At 36.5% G+C, this 19,668-nt stretch overlaps 1 protein-coding gene across 1 annotated transcript in view; it reads left to right on the top strand.

Moving 5' to 3' along the window:
* Nucleotides 1-19,668, top strand: part of LOC137393598 (solute carrier family 12 member 2-like) — a 60,841-nt gene that overhangs the window by 7,489 nt on the left and 33,684 nt on the right. The window contains exons 2-8 of the mRNA XM_068080227.1: nucleotides 7,240-7,583; nucleotides 8,957-9,070; nucleotides 9,694-9,865; nucleotides 11,331-11,470; nucleotides 15,485-15,595; nucleotides 15,749-15,863; nucleotides 17,689-17,822. Coding sequence (XP_067936328.1) covers nucleotides 7,240-7,583; nucleotides 8,957-9,070; nucleotides 9,694-9,865; nucleotides 11,331-11,470; nucleotides 15,485-15,595; nucleotides 15,749-15,863; nucleotides 17,689-17,822 — 1,130 coding nt within the window. The remainder of the gene's footprint in view (nucleotides 1-7,239; nucleotides 7,584-8,956; nucleotides 9,071-9,693; nucleotides 9,866-11,330; nucleotides 11,471-15,484; nucleotides 15,596-15,748; nucleotides 15,864-17,688; nucleotides 17,823-19,668) is intronic.

The raw sequence follows: 19,668 nt of genomic DNA on the forward strand, positions 1-19,668 counted from the left end.
TACTGATCTCTTTCTATTATGTATTTGTAAAGATCAGAAAATATCAAAGTGGCGGGCAAATAAAAGTGGTATTCATTTAAAAAGTGGCGTTGTATTTTTCAACCCTTTTTCTATAGTGGCGTTCTATCAGAGGTGGCATTCTATTAAAGGTGGCGTTCTATCAGAGGTGGCGTTCAAATGAAGGTGGCGTTCAAATAGAGGTTTTATAGTATATGGACTTAGAAAGCAGTAAAAATTGTATCCTTGAATGATTCCTTATGGCTTTCACTGAATCTACTATAAAACCTCTAATTGAACGATATGGCGCTCTATTTTTCAACCGTTCTTTTATAGTGGTGGTAAATTGGAGGCGGCGTTCAAATAGAGGCTGGCGGTGTATTTTTCAAATGGCTCTTCAGAATTTTCGGAGGATAGATTTAGCCCAATTACGGACGAAGCGAATGTCACCTATATTGTGCTCTTTTTTCGGTGGATCGATATTAAACCTTTTGGATGCAATAAATCTGCTAACTTACCTCAAACTTGTCAAAGATCTCTTAAAGTGAAAGTAAACACATAATTTTAACACTGTTTTATATGATTGGTAGTGCATGATACTATGTTAATTGAACGAGAAAGCAAAATTTTAGCAGATATTTCTACTAGTTTAGCAAGTTCAAAGTTGAAAAAATATTTTGGTGCATTTACGTTAGACCATCACTGAATCTTAATAAAGCCGTTTCCGGTAACGATTTCTTTACTTATTCATTAGTAATTCAACACATTTTATTTTCTTTTAACCACAGTCAGTTAATTATGATAGGTAGATGTCTCTTTGCTAGTTGTGAATCTGACACTAGAAGTCGTAGCATAACCTTTTTTAGAGTTCCTGTCTCTCAGTCGCCAAATTTAGCAAAACTATGGCTGTCTAAGGCAAAGCGTGTCGACTTAACTTTTCGCAGACTACCTGCTAGTGCGGTCGTGTGCATTAGGCACTTCCATAAGAGCCAGCTTTTTTCGGAGCAATTTGGAACAACTACAAGATTAAGAGTGAAAGAGGGAGAGGTTCCATTCCCTAATGGTGTTGTACCGTACAGCAAGAGAGCATCGTCAAACAGGCAAACCTCAACCGTAAGTAATTTATGAAGAATTTTAAATAAATATTAATAACAAATATAGTTATTTTATAATATAAATTAATAAACATAGTAAGTCAAAATATGTAGTACTGTACATTAGTACAAAAATGATTTGATATGACTGAGTGACAATGAGACTCAGGCTGAGTTGCATAGGCTACATTTGATGTTAACCTGATTCACTTGAATTAACTTGGTTAACTGAGTAAAAGTTAGTAAGGGAGTTTAAATTTTCTGTTCGGTCTGAATTATCAGAAATGCTCTAATTGTTCATAAAATATATGACTAATATTATCATAAAATTTGGATTCCATTATTATTGTTATATTTATGCTACCATTACTAATACAGGCTTTACAGATCACTTGAAGCGATTAGCCCGCATGATTATATTTGTAGTATTTGCGTTGTTTTGTAACGTTGTTTCATCAAAAGAAAACCTAATTTTTACAATCTAATTATATAATAAATTGCAGATTTAAATTAGGCCTCAGTTTGTTATTGTTTGTGTTGGCATTTATTTTTTCCTCTATAATTTTAGCAATCATCCCATGCAAGTATACAAACCATGTCGCTAATATTCACAGGAGCTTTCCAGGACAGAACAAGTTCATCCAGTGCTCTCATGAACCAATTGATCCGTGAGTGATGAAAAAATATATTATTTATTTATTTAATGTCGGCATGAAAGCTGTATGTTGAATCTAATAATATATTCAGAAATATCAAAGCACAGGGAGATGTGTAATATAACATTTTATATATCACTTAGAATGCATTTGGTTTGTGATATAAGAATATGTAGTCATTTGTTGCATAATAGTAAACAGAAATTGTACAAATGGTTAAATATTCTGCAGCTGGTTGACATTAGAATAAACAAAAACTTTGCAGGTTTATAATATCTTGAAAGATAACAACGAATAATTTGATGTTCACAGAGAAATGGAAAGAAAGGTGAAATGGTTAATTCCAGGAAGTGCAGGGCACAAAGTCCTTTGTGATGCGTTAGGGCAAGCAAGACTGCTAAACACATTGCGTCTGTTGAACCATGGTCAACACACGGGTGCTTTAGAACACCTCCACAGCCTTATTAGAAAATCTCCACAGCCTGTGCGACTTTCTGAAATTACTATGATGGTGTAATATACAAATATTTGAATTGCAGGACAGAGCAGCTCCACTTTAAAAAAATCTTATTAAACCAGATGGTAACACAGCAAAAGAAATGCATAGGTCAAGATTTACATAAAAGTTAAACTTAATCCCTAGTTTTATGTGAGATATTTTTTGATAAAATTAATATAACAGGCTATTCAAGTTATAAATATTATGCAGTTCTTTGTATAACATGATTTAGATTTATGTAACATAAGCTATTAAATGTGGTGTTTTTATGTCATGGCGCAAGTCAAGTGATTGAAATACAATTATTTCTCAAACCATACATTATTCACTTATTCGCTGTACAATTCATGAAGATCAACTAAGTAACGTTGCTGTCAGATTCAGTTAAAAGATTTATAAAAACCATATTTTGCCCAACTCACAACTGAACTTACATTAATTTCCTTCATCCATAGGGCCTAATAAAAAGCTCCACTTCATCTGCGTCATTTTGATCTTCATCTTCCGATTCCACATTTTTGAAGCCTACATAACTCCCACTTAGATCAGGCCACATTGTGCGTATGTAAGCAACAACGCATGAAGGAATAACTTTCCGGTTTCTTCTTCCAAGGTACCCGTAGACGAAATCTATATAGTTTCTATAAGCATGGTGTCTGTAGTTTAAATTAGTCTTAGTAAACAGAAAAGCATCCCCTCTGAAGCCAAGATACCTTTGATGCTTGAACCATGAGAGTTGTATGGCAACTTTCCCCAATATCTGATGTATTAGTAAATTAGACTGCAAGATGCAGCTATTTATACCGGGAATATACTGATCATCCTGAAAGTTTGTATTAGCCAAATTTTCAGTGTAGCAACATACTTTTTCAATAGCTGTCGGCAAGTCAGAACAATTGCCACACTTGCAAAATTTATCTGGAGTTGGTAAGACGTGAGTGGAGGTAGTTGTAGGCGAAGCAATTGTAGTTGAAGCAGTGGTAGTAATAGTAGTGCTCATGGTCGTTGCTATACTAATCGTTGTTGAACATGATGATGATGAATCTGACTGTCTGTTTCGCTTGCGCTCATTGAATAGTTCACCACTGATATATTTATCTATTTGCCCATCTTCAACTTCGTCATCAATTGGGTAGCTTCTATAAGGAGTGGTTGTTTTAGCTGTGAATCTTTTAGCCATTGTATTGTGAACGTAATAGAACAACGAGAGAAATAAATTATAGTTGAAATACTTTAGCGATACGTGTATTAGCAACGACGGTCAAAGACGTGTTCTAAATGTGCACTTGTTTCCGGATTGTCACAATTGTGGGAGACGCGCGATGTCCCTCACATTAGATCACGTTTCAAGTCAAACACTACCTGTCTCGTGATTGGATGATTGATTGAGAATCAGTGTTCCCAGTGGCGAGTCCGTTTCACACTCATTTTCGCAATGGCGTTATCTATCCGATTTTTGCAAAATATGCAATTGAAAAATGACTCTGTACTCAGTTATATGTGAATGCACGGGCATTTTTTGTTTTCAAAATACTATTATGAGTATTTGTCTGTTGTAAAAAATAATTTATAATCTGCTAAACGCAGTAAATTACACAAAACAAATAGGGTAAAAGTTGGCCTTTATCAGTAAATTGTGTTTACTTTCCCTTTAATAAATGTGCATCGAGAAACGTAATATAATTGAGAAAAATCTCTACCAGTTGATATCTATTGCTTGCAATTGACCTGCGATGGTATTACAGCCCGTGTCTTTCTTTGCAATTTGTTAGTATTTTCATTTCATTCTAAATTTAAAGACTTATCTTCATTTGCCCATGACCAAACGAGCTAACCACCAAAGCTAACCACCGAGCTACAACCAAACCAAAGTTTGAGAGTTTTTATGATAAATGCATGTGCACACAACTTACGAAAATTATTCATCAACAATGAGACGAACCCTTGTCTCGAAATTTCATCAACAAATTCAACCATCGTTTTGTAGAGTCGTTAAAGTATAATAACGATACAAAACACATATAAGCCTATTTAAATATGTTACCAGGTTTTTGTAAATTGTCGAAATTCTCTTAAAACTTACCCATCCGATCGGATTATACACAAATAGACAGATTAATTTGTTCGAAAATCGTCGCAAAACGCTTAAAAAGCTTGATTTAATAAAAGTTAAGACCGGAAATTGAAACGCCGAGCGACAGATAATAGAACGATCTAGTCATGCACAATTCGCGAAAAAATAACGTGCACATTTCACCAGTCTATAGCATTGCCGAAGGTTTCTGTAATTCATGTAGGCGTACTGAAATCGTTTCATTTTTGCTGATTTTAAAGTAACTGACATTTTAGACACTTGAGTACTTTGGTATTCTAACTGATGTCCAAAGCAGTGTAAGTAAAGGAAATGATGATATTTTTTTCTAACGATTCTTATGAGATTATTACAATATTTAATTATAAGTTTGGATGACTACAGAACAATGACTACGTAGTACAGATTTTCTAAAAATCTATATAAATATCACAACTTCTTGATATTGCTAGCTATGACGTTTTTAAATGTAAACAAAATTGTGCATTGGTTTTATATCATTACTATATTAATAATAATGGTTATTCTAATAATATCAGTGCATTTTACTTCTAATATTGGCCAATATTGCATTTCTCCTATTGCAGGGGGAGAGATATAAACATATAATCTTTTCCTTTCATTATTGCTATTTGTTGTATATAATAACACTCACACTCAGTACATTACAGCTACCATTGCAGTTATTCTATTGCACTGCAGTGCCATTTTACTGCCATTTTTAATCGTTCTATTCTCTGTCGCTCGGCGTTTCAATTTCCGGTCGTAACTTTTATTAAACCAAGCTTTTCAAGCGTTTTGTGACGAATTTCGGCCAAATTAATCTGTCTATTTGTGTATAATCCGATCAGATGGGTAAGTTTCAAAAGAATTTCGACAATTTAAAAAGACTTGGTAACATATTTAAATAGGCTTATATGTGTTTTGTATCGTTATTATACTTTAATGACTCTACAAAACGATGGTTAAATTTGTTGATGAAATTTCAAGACAAGGGTTCGTCTCATTGTTGATGAATAATTTTCGTAAGTTGTGTGCACATGCATTTATCATAAAAACTCTCATACATCGCTCCCGCTCGTTTGTTCGTGGGACAAACATATTTCCATCATTTGCTCGGATAGCTGCATTCTGATTGTTGCTTTCGATGCAATGAACATCTTTTAGTTGTCCAATACCTTCCTCAATATCTTCTGGCCTCAGCTTTTCTTCTGCACTGCTGAATTAGTCGATATTAGTGTCCAAAAAATTTTTGGCTGAGCAAAACTTTCATGCGCTGCATTTAGCACCAATGCAACGCGTGAAAGTTTGCCGGCTAAACTTTAGTCCAAAACTTGCAAACCTGTTCTTATACGCATGTCCTTCGGAGTATCAGGACCGCGTTCAACAAGGAACTACTATTAGCCTGAGACAGTTAGTAGTTGTTTCTATGGCGTTGCTTTCAAAGTTCTATCCACTATCATAAAGTTAAACTGTTTTTTATATATGTACATGTACTTCGAAGTATCAGGACTGCGTTAAACAAGGAACCACTATTAGCCCGAGACAGTAATTATTTCTATAGCGTTGCTTTAACAACCATTAACCTTCAAGCCATTTTTTATAAATGTAGGCTACTTTGAAGTAGAAAGACCGCGTTAAACAGAGAACCACTACAAGCCTGAGATCATTATTGATTATTGTTATGGTTTTGCTTTCAAAGTTTTAACTTTTTTGTAGTTTTTTGCTTTTCAAGTTTTTATTGATATAAACGATTTATTATTAATACGATTTTGTGGACGATTTTCTCCTGATCAGTTGATGTTATGGGCTCGTAAAGATCAAATAATGTCAAAGTGGCAGTCAAATGGAGGTGGCGGTCAAATAGAGGTTTTATGGTAATACTAGTTTTTTCAACCAAAGTGTTGATTTTAAGAGCCAAATAAAGTGAATGCAGTTGACAATTTATCGCGCCTGTTTGATCGCATTTGAGCCTTGAGACCGACCGCCAATTGTAAGGTGTCACATTCTGTTTTCATAGTTTTTTGTAGAGCTTTGTTTATGATGGCCTGATATTCATTACGACAATTAATCTTATTAACTTCATAATAATCGCACCTAACTTTTAGGTATGCATTGCTGGCGATCAATATGAGCGGTATTGCATTATTATTGCGATAGTGTGGAAGTCAGCAAAGTGTATTTATTTTTGTTGTTATCAAACTCGGCTGAATATTACGAAAACAACGAATGTATAGATAGTTATATGCAAACAGTGAAATATTTTACATATATACATTTTTACATAGAATTTTGCATTTAAGTTGCATAGCTGGCAGCATTTGAGCGCACCATTGCATAAATCGAGACTGAGGGGCGAATTTAACATTAGTTTTGATTTTCACTGAAATATAAAACAGGTATTTCTGTTTAGCTGTTGAAATTCCCATATCACACCCACTTTAATGCATGACTTGTTGGCTTGCTTGCTTGTATCGTTTTACTTAAATCGTTTTATTAATGCAAACAACAAACAACTATATATAAATATTTTGCTTGAGTTTCTTGACTAGATTAACTAGTTTCCTTGCTTGTCTTGTTGACTTAATCAAATAGTTTTTGTTTTTGCGTATTTTCTGTAATCATCCGTTATCCGATTGCTCTCTTGAAGCAATCGTCTTATAATAGACCAAAAACCCCTTATTTTCTGTCTTTATTGACTTGTTTAACTTGCATAATTAATTGTCTTATTGATTTAATCAAGTCGTTTATTTGTTTGTCTCGTAGAAAAAAAAAAAAAAATACTGGTACATAATGACATCTCTATAATGCACCCATCCGGGCGCGAATGAGATAATATAGTAGACTAGACTATATGGAAGTTAAATGAATACTGTATTATTTCTAATCACACTGTTGTAGATGCTGCCCATCCGAGGTTTAAAACTGACCCAGTTTCTCCTTCAGCTGTCCAATCATCAGTTGAGGATGAGCATCCTCATGCCGAATCCAATCAACCGAAAAAACCATCTATCTTCACTCCTCGCACAAGGCATGTCAGCATTAAAAGTGGTGATATCGGTGACGCCTGCGACCATGACCATAACAGCACTGTTCATGATACTCATCGGAAGTTTGACACAACCAATCTCAAGACGTTTGGTCAGAACACCCATGAGGCCATTCCTAACCTCGACTTTTACCGGCAAACAACAAATGCCTCACAAAACAAAAGACCAACGTTAGATCAACTTCATGAAGAAAAGGTGAAGGAGACTATAGGCAAATTAACTCATTATTGCTTTCATTGATGATTTGAGTTTACTGTATATGATGCCTGCAAAATGGAAATTACTGAAAGTATGATTTAGTTGTGAACTTACCTTGAAGTGTTTTTAGTCGCATAATAAGAAACAGGTAGCCTAAACCTGGACAAGTTCAGTGCCTTCTAGTGTTGAATGTTCATGTAGCCAATCAAATAGTGGGCTCTTAGTCTTGAATGTTCATGTAGCAAATCAGGTAGTTTGCTCTTAGTCTTGAATGTTCATGTAGCCAATCAAGTAGTGTGCTCTTAGTCTTGAATGTTCATGTAGCCATTCAGGTAGTGTGCTCTTAGTCTTGAATGTTCATGTAGCAAATCAGGTAGTTTGCTCTTAGTCTTGAATGTTCATGTAGCCAATCAAGTAGTGGGCTTTTCGTCTTGAATGTTCATGTAGCCAATCAAGTAGTGGGTTTATAACAGCCAACAGCATAGGTACTTTTATCCTATTGCAGCTCGCAGTAGACACTCCTATAACATAAACCTCCTTTTACGTAATTTTCACTTAATATAAAGAATTCATGAAACTTCTTTGCTTCATATTGCGTAAGAAATTTCTATAACTTACAACGTCAAGTTGATGCAAGTTCTCAAATTGGATTTGAGTAACGAGTGTCCCAACATTGTGAGCCTTAAGAGTATAGTTTTCTCTCCTGCCGCACTTCAAGAAAGAAAAAGACGTATCGAATATCTCTATTTTATATACTTGTACTAGAAACATGACAATCACGTGCATTGACGTATCAACGATCATCACGAGTATCGCAAGAGATCCTATGATTGTGTATTGACGGAAATCATCACGTTCTTCGATAAAGCACAGAGAATAAGCAGATGCTCAATTATTCAGAAGGCGGTCGATTGGTGCAGGTATAAAAGCCCATGCACACTATCGCTCAAATCGATGTTTAGCTGTCCGATGAACCGCAATGATTAGCTGTTTTAACATCATCATCAATGATAAGGTGTACACACGATGAACTAACCGCTAACCAATAAAAATAATCTCTTTTTTCTTGGCGGTAATTTTTTTTCTTGGTTGCATACACCTTGCTGTGTAGGAAAAGACGAGAAAAATCTATAATTATTGGTGTTAGAGTACGCTCTCTTTAATTTACTGTAAAATTACTGTATTCATGGACTTGATAAAGAAAGCTGTAAGTTTATAAGAAATTTTCGATGTTGGTTGGTAGAAATTACTTTACATAAAAAATTCTTTATGTAGAAATAATCAAACTGTTAACTCGAGTTTTGACTTTAGTCAGGTATAGTCTGAGTATTAGCAGGATAAACTTATGCTGTACCCTTATGGCCGTGTAGGAAGTGGATGTAGTCAAGATGACCGAAAAGTCAAACTTGGTGGATGCGGATGAGGTGGAGAGGATAGCTATACTCCCCACTGTAAGCAAGTTCGGTTGGATCAAAGGAGTGCTGGTATGTATATCAGTACACTTTCCTACGTGTGCATGGCTCGATTATCATACTTGTTGCTCAAGATGTACAACTTGTTGTATTTATAAAATTACAGGAGACACGCACCTTGAGAAATACATTATTAAATTCCTAGCAGTTCACTTTAAAAATCTCTTAGAGTAATGCATAGAAATAGTTACTGCTAATTCGTTTGCAATTGGGAGGTTAAGGATTTGCATACACGTAGTTGTGTCATGATTTAGAGGAGCTCTTGAGCATTTTAACCATCTTTCATCGATCTTATCTTAGCCAGGTTTGTAGAGCACAAAAACAAGTACCTGTATATTTTTGTAGCATGACCTTGATATGTCTCTACCGTGCTCCTCCAACCTAATCAAACAGTGATTGATAGTCCATTATGAACACATCTATTTTAGTTTAATGCGTGAACATTGCCCTTGGCCTCTCATGTTAACCTTAACATAACTTACCTGTATGTCTGGAATGACTTACCTATTACTCTGCTGACAATGCATATAACTGTGCCAAGTTCAGATCATAAAATACATTTTGAGATTCAACTGCTATACATGTATCATTACATTTGTCTTTTTTGACCAATAAACTTGATTGTTTTACTTTAGGTTAGATGTCTGCTCAACATTTGGGGTGTGATGTTGTTCCTGAGGCTATCATGGGTCGTAGGTCAGGCAGGCATTGGCTATGGTTCTATAATTATCCTTCTCTCCATGTTGGTTACCACCATAACCACCCTTTCTATGGCAGCCATCTGTACCAATGGAGAGGTCAAGGGTGGTAAGTGCAACAAGCGGATGTATCCTAGATAGTCTGGTTTTTAACGGAATAATCTATGAATCTGGTTCCTCATTTCACTTTTGCCATGATGACTGTTGAACATTGACAGTATAACTGTTAGAGACTGATGGTATAACTGTTAGAGACTGACAGTATAACTGCTAGAGACTGACAGTATAACTGCTAGAGACTGACAATATAACTGTTAGAGACCGACAGTCTAACTGTTATAGGGGCCGACAGTCTAACTGTTAGGAGCCGACAGTATATAACTGTTAGAGACTGACGGTATAACTGCTAGAGACTGACAGTATAACTGCTAGAGACTGACAGTATAACTGCTAGAGACTGACAATATAACTGTTAGAGACCGACAGTCTAACTGTTATAGGGGCCGACAGTCTAACTGTTAGGAGCCGACAGTATATAACTGTTAGAGACTGACGGTATAACTGCTAGAGACTGACAATATAACTGCTAGAGACTGACGATATAACTGCAAGAGACTGACAGTATAACTGTTACAGACTGACAGTATAACTGTTAGAGACTGACAATATAACTGTTAGAGACCGACAGTATAACTGCTGATGGCATTGTCATACATTGTAGACTCAGAGCTGAAGTGGAAAAATCTGTACATGTATTGAATTGAACTTAGCAAGTATGTCTAAAGCAGACGCTTGCGTTGAAGCTACTCTCCTTTGTTATATTCTTAGAGCCTCATTGTGAGCAGACAAATGAGCTAATCAGTCTAGCCTACTGACAGCAGTGCTGTGTTATCAGTGACATACCCATAGATGCTGCCGCTCCCTGCAGCTAGCATTATCTATAAGACTTTTTCATGGCGCTGTCCTTTGCTGCCATTCCTTATTCCCCAGTGGGTTTTTGCACATAGCTATAGCTAGCTGAAGTTTAATCACTTCCCTCACCTCTTGCTCTCTCATAAGTGGTTGTTTATGTCAATGCTAGATGGTTTATGTCGATACAGCCAGCTCGCTGCAGTCTTAAGCCTGGTTCCCATATCGATTGCGAGACCCTGGCGGTAATCTTGCGCGGCAAAACACTTGCGATGCTAGGCTCGGCGGCTTCTGTTCACATAAAGCTGCATCGCTAATAAGTGCATAAAAATTGTTCGCTCGTCATGCCGTTTCGATAATGATGATCTTCACCTGTACAGTGCATTTCGGGAAGGTTTTGCCTGTGGTGAACTCTTGCGTTGACTACCGACAACTACCAGCGGTACTCGGCATGTAGGTTCACATTTCACTACTGATAGCCGTGCAGTGCTGTCGCCGGTGCTTGCGGTTATTAGGTTATACTGTTTGCGAAGAAAAATGCATATAGGTTACACTGCCAGGTTTACTGGTGTGAGTATCTACTTTACATAACAAAGTCTGTTAATAATTGTAGACATGAATTGATTTGTAATTTTTTCGCCTAAAAGCCTTTTTTTTTGTTTCAGGTGGTGCCTACTACATGATCTCTCGAAGTCTTGGCCCAGAGTTTGGGGGAGCTATAGGTATTATATTCTCACTGGCTAACGCTATAGCTGTAGCTATGTACGTCGTAGGCTTTGCGGAGACAATAAGAGACTTACTCAAGGTACTTTTACGATTCTTTCATAGCCAGATACGCATACACTATGTTTCCATGACACACAAGTTTGAGCCCATCTGCAAGTTATCCGCATCATGGAAATGACATAAGATTCGCAAGCTAAGAGAGTTTTTCTACTCGCAAATTCTTATCGAATCCACCGTGCTTGCGAATGATGGAAACGCCACTTGCGAGTGATGAGCATTAAAATATCGTGTTGGCTATTCCATTCTAAACATTTTCACACTTCAGTCGTTTTCATTTCCATTTGAACTGTTTCAATGTACCAAACCAATGTTCAGATTGAGAGCTGCTAAGCTAAGCATGACAAGACTGCGTAGCTATTTGTGGGGTCATTAATTACCTTAATACTTGACCTATGGAGTCAAGCGCTGGTGTTAAATGCAGATGTTCATTCGGAGCACTTAATTGAGCAGTAACTCCAAATGCGCATCATGGAAACAAACACTATGTTTCCATGATGCGCAGTGCTTCGGAGTTGCGCTATCTCCGAATCATGGAAACGGCGTCTTCGCACTGAAATCACTGCGCACTGATCAGTGCGAAGCCAGTGCAAATTCGCAGCAAGGAAATTCGCTGGCTGCGCATAGCTCTCATGCCGTGGAGACGGATTTTTCGATGGCCATAAACTAGTACAAAGGTTGTCCTGCTAATCTTGTTTTTTCACTATTCTTCCGATCTTCTTCCACATAAATTTAATTATGGTCTGCATTCACGAGGATGATGAGGTGATTACTTTCCTGGACTTTGTTATCGATGCCAACACTTCGAAAAATAGGTGGCAAGTCCTAAATTAACGTTTAAATAATATATTACTTAAAAAATACTTATTAAAAATATATTACTGTGTAAAGAGTGTGTTAAGGTTTGTAAAACCTTGTGAATGTGTATTGTAAATAAAAGTATGACGACAGAATCATAAAAAAGACTGTTTATGACGTTCGGTATCCGTGATCGATTCTATTTCTCCATCAAGCGATTCGATTTATACAATTTCTCTTCTCTGGCTAATTTGCGTTATTTGCTGAAAACCACTGCGCAGCATGGAAACGTACAATCCCCTCGACTTCGGAGGGGGCTGCTTCGCAGTACTGCGCACCATGGAAACATAGTGACTATGTTTCCATGGTGTGGATGATATGGGTTTGGAGTTCTGCGCGTGTTGAGTTTCTATGCGGAAGATCATAGCGATACATTCGGAACTGCTCAAATCGAAATAAGACTGACTGGAGTTCTGCGCACTTAATTAAACATTTCAAACTTTTTCCACACTTCTAGAGTGAAGTGTGGAAAATGTTTAAAATGGAATAGCTTGCGTGGCATTTCTTGTGCATCATTTGCAAGTGTTTCCATCTTTCGTAAGCATGAAACATTTGGTAAAAATTTGCGAGTGACAAAACTCATTTAACTTGCAGGTTCTCGCCGCTTCCATCTTGCTGATAATCCAAACTTGCAGATTAACATGGAAACATAGTGACAAATATTAGACATCTGCTCATGTTCATTAAGGCCTAATTGTGTCAAGATCGTAGGAATACCTCTCGACTTAAGAACTGTTATTGTGGTATCTAGTGAAACAGTAAACCATCGTTAGAGTAATACAGAGGTTAGCCTAATTAGTTCATTAATTATATTTTTATACTCATCTGATTCTCTCCTTTGTTTCTCCTTGTCTATCGCCCACAGTAGTCGACTTATGTCGGTCTTGAGTCTGTATCTGATTTGTGTAAATGCTTATGCGCAAGGCTGCTACGCAAACGCTTCTGTTTCCTTAACATTTCATTTTAGAAAGCACATTAAATCTTGTGTATAACGCCTACTTTGTATGGCGTGTAGTTTGTATGGCGTGTAGTTTGTATGGCGTGTAGTTTGTATGGCGTGTAGTTTTGGCAAGCACTGGACGTTTGCTCAACGTCATTGTCCTAAACTGGATTGCTCGATTTGAAAATGGAGCTAATCTTCGTCAGGTGTCTATGCCCTGCATGGCCTCATCTCACAGTCAAGGAAATCGTCTAGAAGAGGTCATTGGTGTTTATGAAGTTGGTTTGTTTGGAACAAAAAAAAAAACATACATTAGCTGTGAAAGGAATGCATGTCTAGACCTAAAGCAGCTAAACAACAGGTAGCCCTACTGCTTAGTAAGGATGTTGACAAGAGCCTTTGTGTGCCGTCTTTTCTCTTTTTTCCCTTTACCACGTTTATATGAAACGTGCTGTTTTGGTACTATTTAACGCTATTTACAAACAAGCCCATATGGGTCACTTATATATTCCCTTTAATATGTATTCCCTTCTAAAGAATTCCCTTTGATGACTTCCGAACTCTCATTGCGGGCTGTTCATTTAGTTGTACGACCAAGTGTAGTAAAGCCTGGTTTCCATATGACAGCGCAATGATCGTGCGCGGCCCAGTGATCGTGCGCAATGCATTTCTTGGGCCGCGATGCAGTGTTTCCATATCGCGCGTAGGTGCCATGCTTGCATTGGACAGGGTGGATAATTTCCTTACTTTTTCGTAGGAGAGACATATTTCTTCGAAAAAACATCCCTCCGTTGCGAAATTGCACTATCATATGAAAACCAGGCTTACTCTTTCGTACGGGAGACCGATTTCTTCAGAACACAGCCCTCCGTTTGAATTGTGGGATAGGTTGAAAAGGTCTAGCGGTGTATTGTGGGATACATCATCGCGCGCACCCATCGCAAGGATCCATTCTGTTGGATCTTTGCGATCAGCGTACGCACGACGTCGTGCGCTTTGTTGCGCGCCTTGCGCTGTCATATGGAAACCAGGCTTAAGACAATACTGTGTAGGTGTGAACCTACCACACCTACGAAAGCTTGTATAAGTGTTCTCAAGTCGGCCTCCTTGATTTAGGCTGGTAGAGAGGAGCACTTAGTCGATGTAGGCCATCCTTATGGATTAGTCACTCTGACACGTATTGTAGATGTATTATAGCCCTGCCATTCACACTATGCAATCATTCAACCTCATAAATCTTATCTATTCCCTGGTGTTCATTTATTAGACATTTATTTGATCTTTTTCATGCCGATCTGGATATCAACATATTATCCTGCCTAGATCTAGCAGTCTATCATTGTCGTGTCAAGGTATCATATGTTTGCTCTATTGCCCAACTTCAAAGGATGTGCAAGAGTTCAAAAGATTGTCTGATCATATAGCTCAACTATACAAATAAAATATTTGCAAGATCTTGAGGTATGGCACCACGAGCCAAAATTTCGGAAGTGTTTGTTGAAATCACAAAAAACATGAAAATATTTGTCAAAAACTCGCAGAATTGTGAAAGCTCTGCATACACACCAGAATCGTTTACAATACGCTTTTAATCGGCTGAACAAATTGTTAGCGAGCCCGATTTTAGCAGCTTTTGTGATTTGTTTAGTTCGAGACACATATAACGACACGCAAGAAAAATACTAATGCGATTTAGCATGGTAAATAAAATGCAACTGATTAAAAAATGTGCCATCTCTAGCGCAATCTAATTAATTGCATCGCATTTGCTATGTTGAACTATGTCGGGAACTAAACAAATCGCGAAAGCTGCTAAAATCGGGCTCGCTAATAATTTGTTCAGCCAATTGAAAGCATCTCGTCGTCGATTTTGTTGTGCATGCACAGCTTTGACAATTCTGAGAGCTTTGGACGAATATTTTCGTGTTTTTCATCTATTTTATGATTTCGACCGAAACTTCCCAAATTTTCGGCTTGTGGGGTCGTACATTTAATCTCAGACTATCCATATCACCAAAAGCTCACTTAGTTTGTTCTGATTAGCTAATTTCAGAGAATTACTCAAGTTTTTGTGCCAACATGTAACATAATTATCTTTATCACTATTATATAGAGAAACGTAAAAAATGAACAAAGAAAAACCTATATATAAAAAGAATGGACAAAACCATTTCGGTTGCGTCCAAATTGAACTCACATGATCAGTTCGTCAAGTAATTTAGGTGCTTAATGTCCTAGGCAGGAGATATGCTGATCTTTGATGAGCTGAATGATGTCAGAATAATTGGGGTGGTCACAGTGACCGCCCTCCTCGCGATTGCAGTAATTGGCATGGAATGGGAGGCTAGGGTAGGTAGGCTATAATACATGACTATAGCTAGAGTATCTCTTACATTGCATGTTTGTTTTTGTTGTGTTTACTGTTGCCTGTTATTGTTGAACTGCAAAGCTTTTGTTCTGTCCTATGTACTCAGTTTATAATTACCTTTGGTGATCTTTTAGGCACAAATTGTCTTACTGATAATATTACTCATATCATTGGTAAATTTCGTCATCGGGGTATTCATACCACCCACAGCACAGCAAATAAGCCAAGGAAACATTGGGCTATACAACAGTAAGTATGTTGAGAGCTTCAGACGTTATTTTACCTATATAGGCTGCTAATAGAAATCAACAAAATTTGAAAGTTTTGCAAGAACTTGACTATCGCTCTACGCGAATGAAAAAGGTAAATGCATCCACAATTCATGAAAATAAATGTAAAAAAATTGGTGACACATTTGCTAAAATTTCATAAGAAAATGACTGATCAAATTGTTATTGCATTTCTCATTTGCTGTCGTATTGCCGTTGCAGACCAAATCCTCTTCAGTAGTAATTTTTAATTGATTTCTAGATATTTCCTACAGCTCTTCTCGGTGCTGTTTTTGTTAATTGCAGAATGTGATAGTTTACATAAGCTGATCTCATCTGTTTATCATTATCCATACATCCAGTATCCACAGGCAGCGTGGTGTGTTAAATATGTGATGCTAATGTTTCCATGAATACGGCTTAACTATCCAAATATTTCAAAAATGTAGTTGTATGTACTAGAAGACTATATTTTCATATATTTTTTAGAACTGCAGAGTTTTACATTGCGATTTTATCCGATGCTACATATGTTAACAAAAAATCTATAAATTATATAATTTATGTAGAATATAAATTATATGGAATATTATAATGTTATGGTTTTTATATGAAATTTTGTAATGTGGTTTTTTGTGTTAGGTAACCCAGAGTCAAAATTATTTTCGATTGAAACCATATCATTTTTATAACTTTTTAATCACAAGGAAAATTTTTATTGTTCTCAGTAGCCTAATTAATGAATAATTATATGTCAATCGTTTAGATCAGGGGTTCTTAACCAGTGGGAAATTTCCCACCAGTGGGAAATTTGAGGATTTGAGGTGGGAACTTCTCAAGCTTCAGATTGAGAATATTGATTACGCTCATTTCAAGGATATAGCTGTTGTACTGGATTTTCATCGCAAACATGGTGCAGATACATGCTTTTATTGTGGGTAGAACTGTATTAATACGGAAACCAAGCCTTGTGATGTATCAAGCAGCTTGTTGGGTATTTAAATTACTCTATTGTTGTGTTTATCTTGAACTTTATTTTTCCATAAATAAAAAGTATGTCATGACAAACTATCCATACAGTATGATTTCTATCACAGTTCAATTACTAATTGATTCATTTTGACTGTATGGCAAAATGCTATCTGTAAAGCCTCCTGTAATCTGAGAGTGGCAAAAATACCACAATTTTTGGCTGTTAGAGAGGGAGAAATCTCTAAGTGTAGTTTGTCAAAGTGGGAAATACACTGAAAAAGGTTGAGAACCACTGGTTTAGATAATCATTGTTGTAAATCCCATTTGTATTGTAAATATATCACCTAACAGTGTAATAAATATATCACCTAACAGTGTAATAAATATATCACCTAACAGTATAATAAATATATCACCTAACTGTTTAATAAATATATCACCTAACAGTGTAATAAATATATCACCTAACAGTGTAATAAATATATCACCTAACAGTGCAATAAACATATCACCTAACAGTGTAATAAATATATCACCTAACAGTGGAATAAATATATCACCTAACTGTTTAATAAATATATCACCTAACAGTGTAATAAATATATCACCTAACAGTGTAATAAATATATCACCTAACTGTTTAATAAATATATCACCTAACAGTGCAATAAACATATCACCTAACAGTAATAAATATATCACCTAACAGTGCAATAAACATATCACCTAACAGTGTAATAAATATATCACCTATCACCTAGTAGTGTAATAAATATATCATCACTTGAATGTTCTTCTGTCATTGAGATTTAGTATTCTTCTTCACATTTCAGGTACGTCATGTCCGTTTTGTGAGAACTTTGCTCCTGAATTTAGAGATGGGGAAACATTTTTCTCGGTGTTTGGCATATTCTTTCCCGCTTCTACAGGAATTCTTGCTGGAGCAAACATCTCAGGAGATTTAAAGGTCTGTTGATATGGCTTCCATGGTGACCATCAGGCAGATTAGGATAGACAATAATATTATTGTTTTCGTACTGATATTTGTTTTCTCATCAGCTGCGATTGAACTTTCAAATATGCTCTCTCTGAGTGATTGCTTATATGATTGTACAACTGTCGTACACTATGTTTTCATTGTGTGGATTATGCCGATTTAAAGCTTTCAAATTGTGCGGCTCTGGGTTACTGTGCGATAAGTGAATCAATATACATTCGCATGTTACGGATTAATGCAGGTGCTTTGTTAAAAAGATAAGGAATTGTACGCCTGAGGTCATAGCGGCAAGCTCTTGTCTCCGTTTGCAACACACATTCACTATGTTTCCATGACTCGCATAATCCGCATGTTTCACATAATTCGAACTATCCGCAAGTTGAGTTACTTGGCAATTGAGCGTTTCAATGAACACCTGGCGATGCGGATTTAACACCAGTACTTGACCCCATAGGTCAAGTATTAGCATAATTAACGACTATAAATAGCTAAGCAGCCTTGTCACGCTTAGCTTAGTAGCGATCGTTGGTAACGTTGGCGCATTGAGACTGCTGAAATCGAAATAAAAACGAGGTATTTTTACGCACCAAATATGACTAACAGACTTTTTAACAAACTTTTGTATGATATTTATTTATATTAGTATATTTTGCTCTTTTTAAATATTTAATGATTAGATAAGTCAGTTGTGAATAACTGAGATAGGTATTTATTGAAAAATAATGACGTTTTTGGTTGTTTTCTGATCACTATCTCACTCAGTCAAAACCACCGTAACGTTATGGAAAACCCTGGGAAATCCTTTTCGTGAATGCTATATGATCTCTGAATGAGATGCGCAGTTTCGCATGAGTGAGATAGTGATCAGAAAACAACCAAAATTGTCATTATTTTTCAATAAATACCTATCTCAGCTATTCGCAATTGACTTATTTAATCATTAAATATTTAAAAATAACAAAATATACTAATGTAAATAGAGATCATACAAAAGTCTGTTAAAAGGTCTGTAAGCCAATTTCGGTGCGGAAACATATCTGTAAAAACGACTGAAGCGCGAAAATGTTTTTTATGTAATAGCCAACGATAATCTAATGCGCATTAATCGCAAGTACCGTTTCCATGATTCGCAAACACGATGGATTCGATAAAGTTTTTCGGATAGCAAAACTCGCTTAGCTTGCGAATTTATGTGGATAGCTTGCGGATTTATGCCGTTTCCATGACGCGGATAACTTGCGGATTGGCTCTAATTTGCGAATTATGCGGGTCATGGAAACGCAGTGACTCGAATTTGGAACAAATGAAATGTGGAAAGCGATTAAAATGGAATCACTTGCGCCGCATTTTCTTGTATATCCTTCGCAACTACTGTTTCCATCTTTCGAAAGCTTCAAACATTTGATAAAAAATGTGCGAGTAATAAAACTTACTTTACTGGCGGGTTTTGCCAATTCAATCTTGGAGATGCTGCAAACTTGTTGATTAACTGGGTCATATAAATATAGCTATGGACAGCCCTGTTGTGTAGTTCGGCATTCCTGAAGGTTGATAAATAGATTGTTTTCTTCATTTTTAAAACCGCAAAGTCAATCCATAACATGTTTAGAGTGCTGGCCAAAGGGAGACAAGACATTCTTCACGGATCATTTAACGTCTAGTGCCCTAGTTACAATGGAGCACATCTCTTGGTCTCTCATGCGCAGTCATGTCATGGGCTGATTATCTAGCATGAGAGGTCATATATCATCACTGATCAGGTTATACTAAAGCTTTGTAGTAGCGTCTTCCTAAACGCTAGCATTTAAAAATTTTC

Source organism: Watersipora subatra, chromosome 4 (assembly GCF_963576615.1).
Source record: "Watersipora subatra chromosome 4, tzWatSuba1.1, whole genome shotgun sequence".
Classification (NCBI taxonomy): Eukaryota; Metazoa; Bryozoa; class Gymnolaemata; order Cheilostomatida; family Watersiporidae; genus Watersipora; species Watersipora subatra.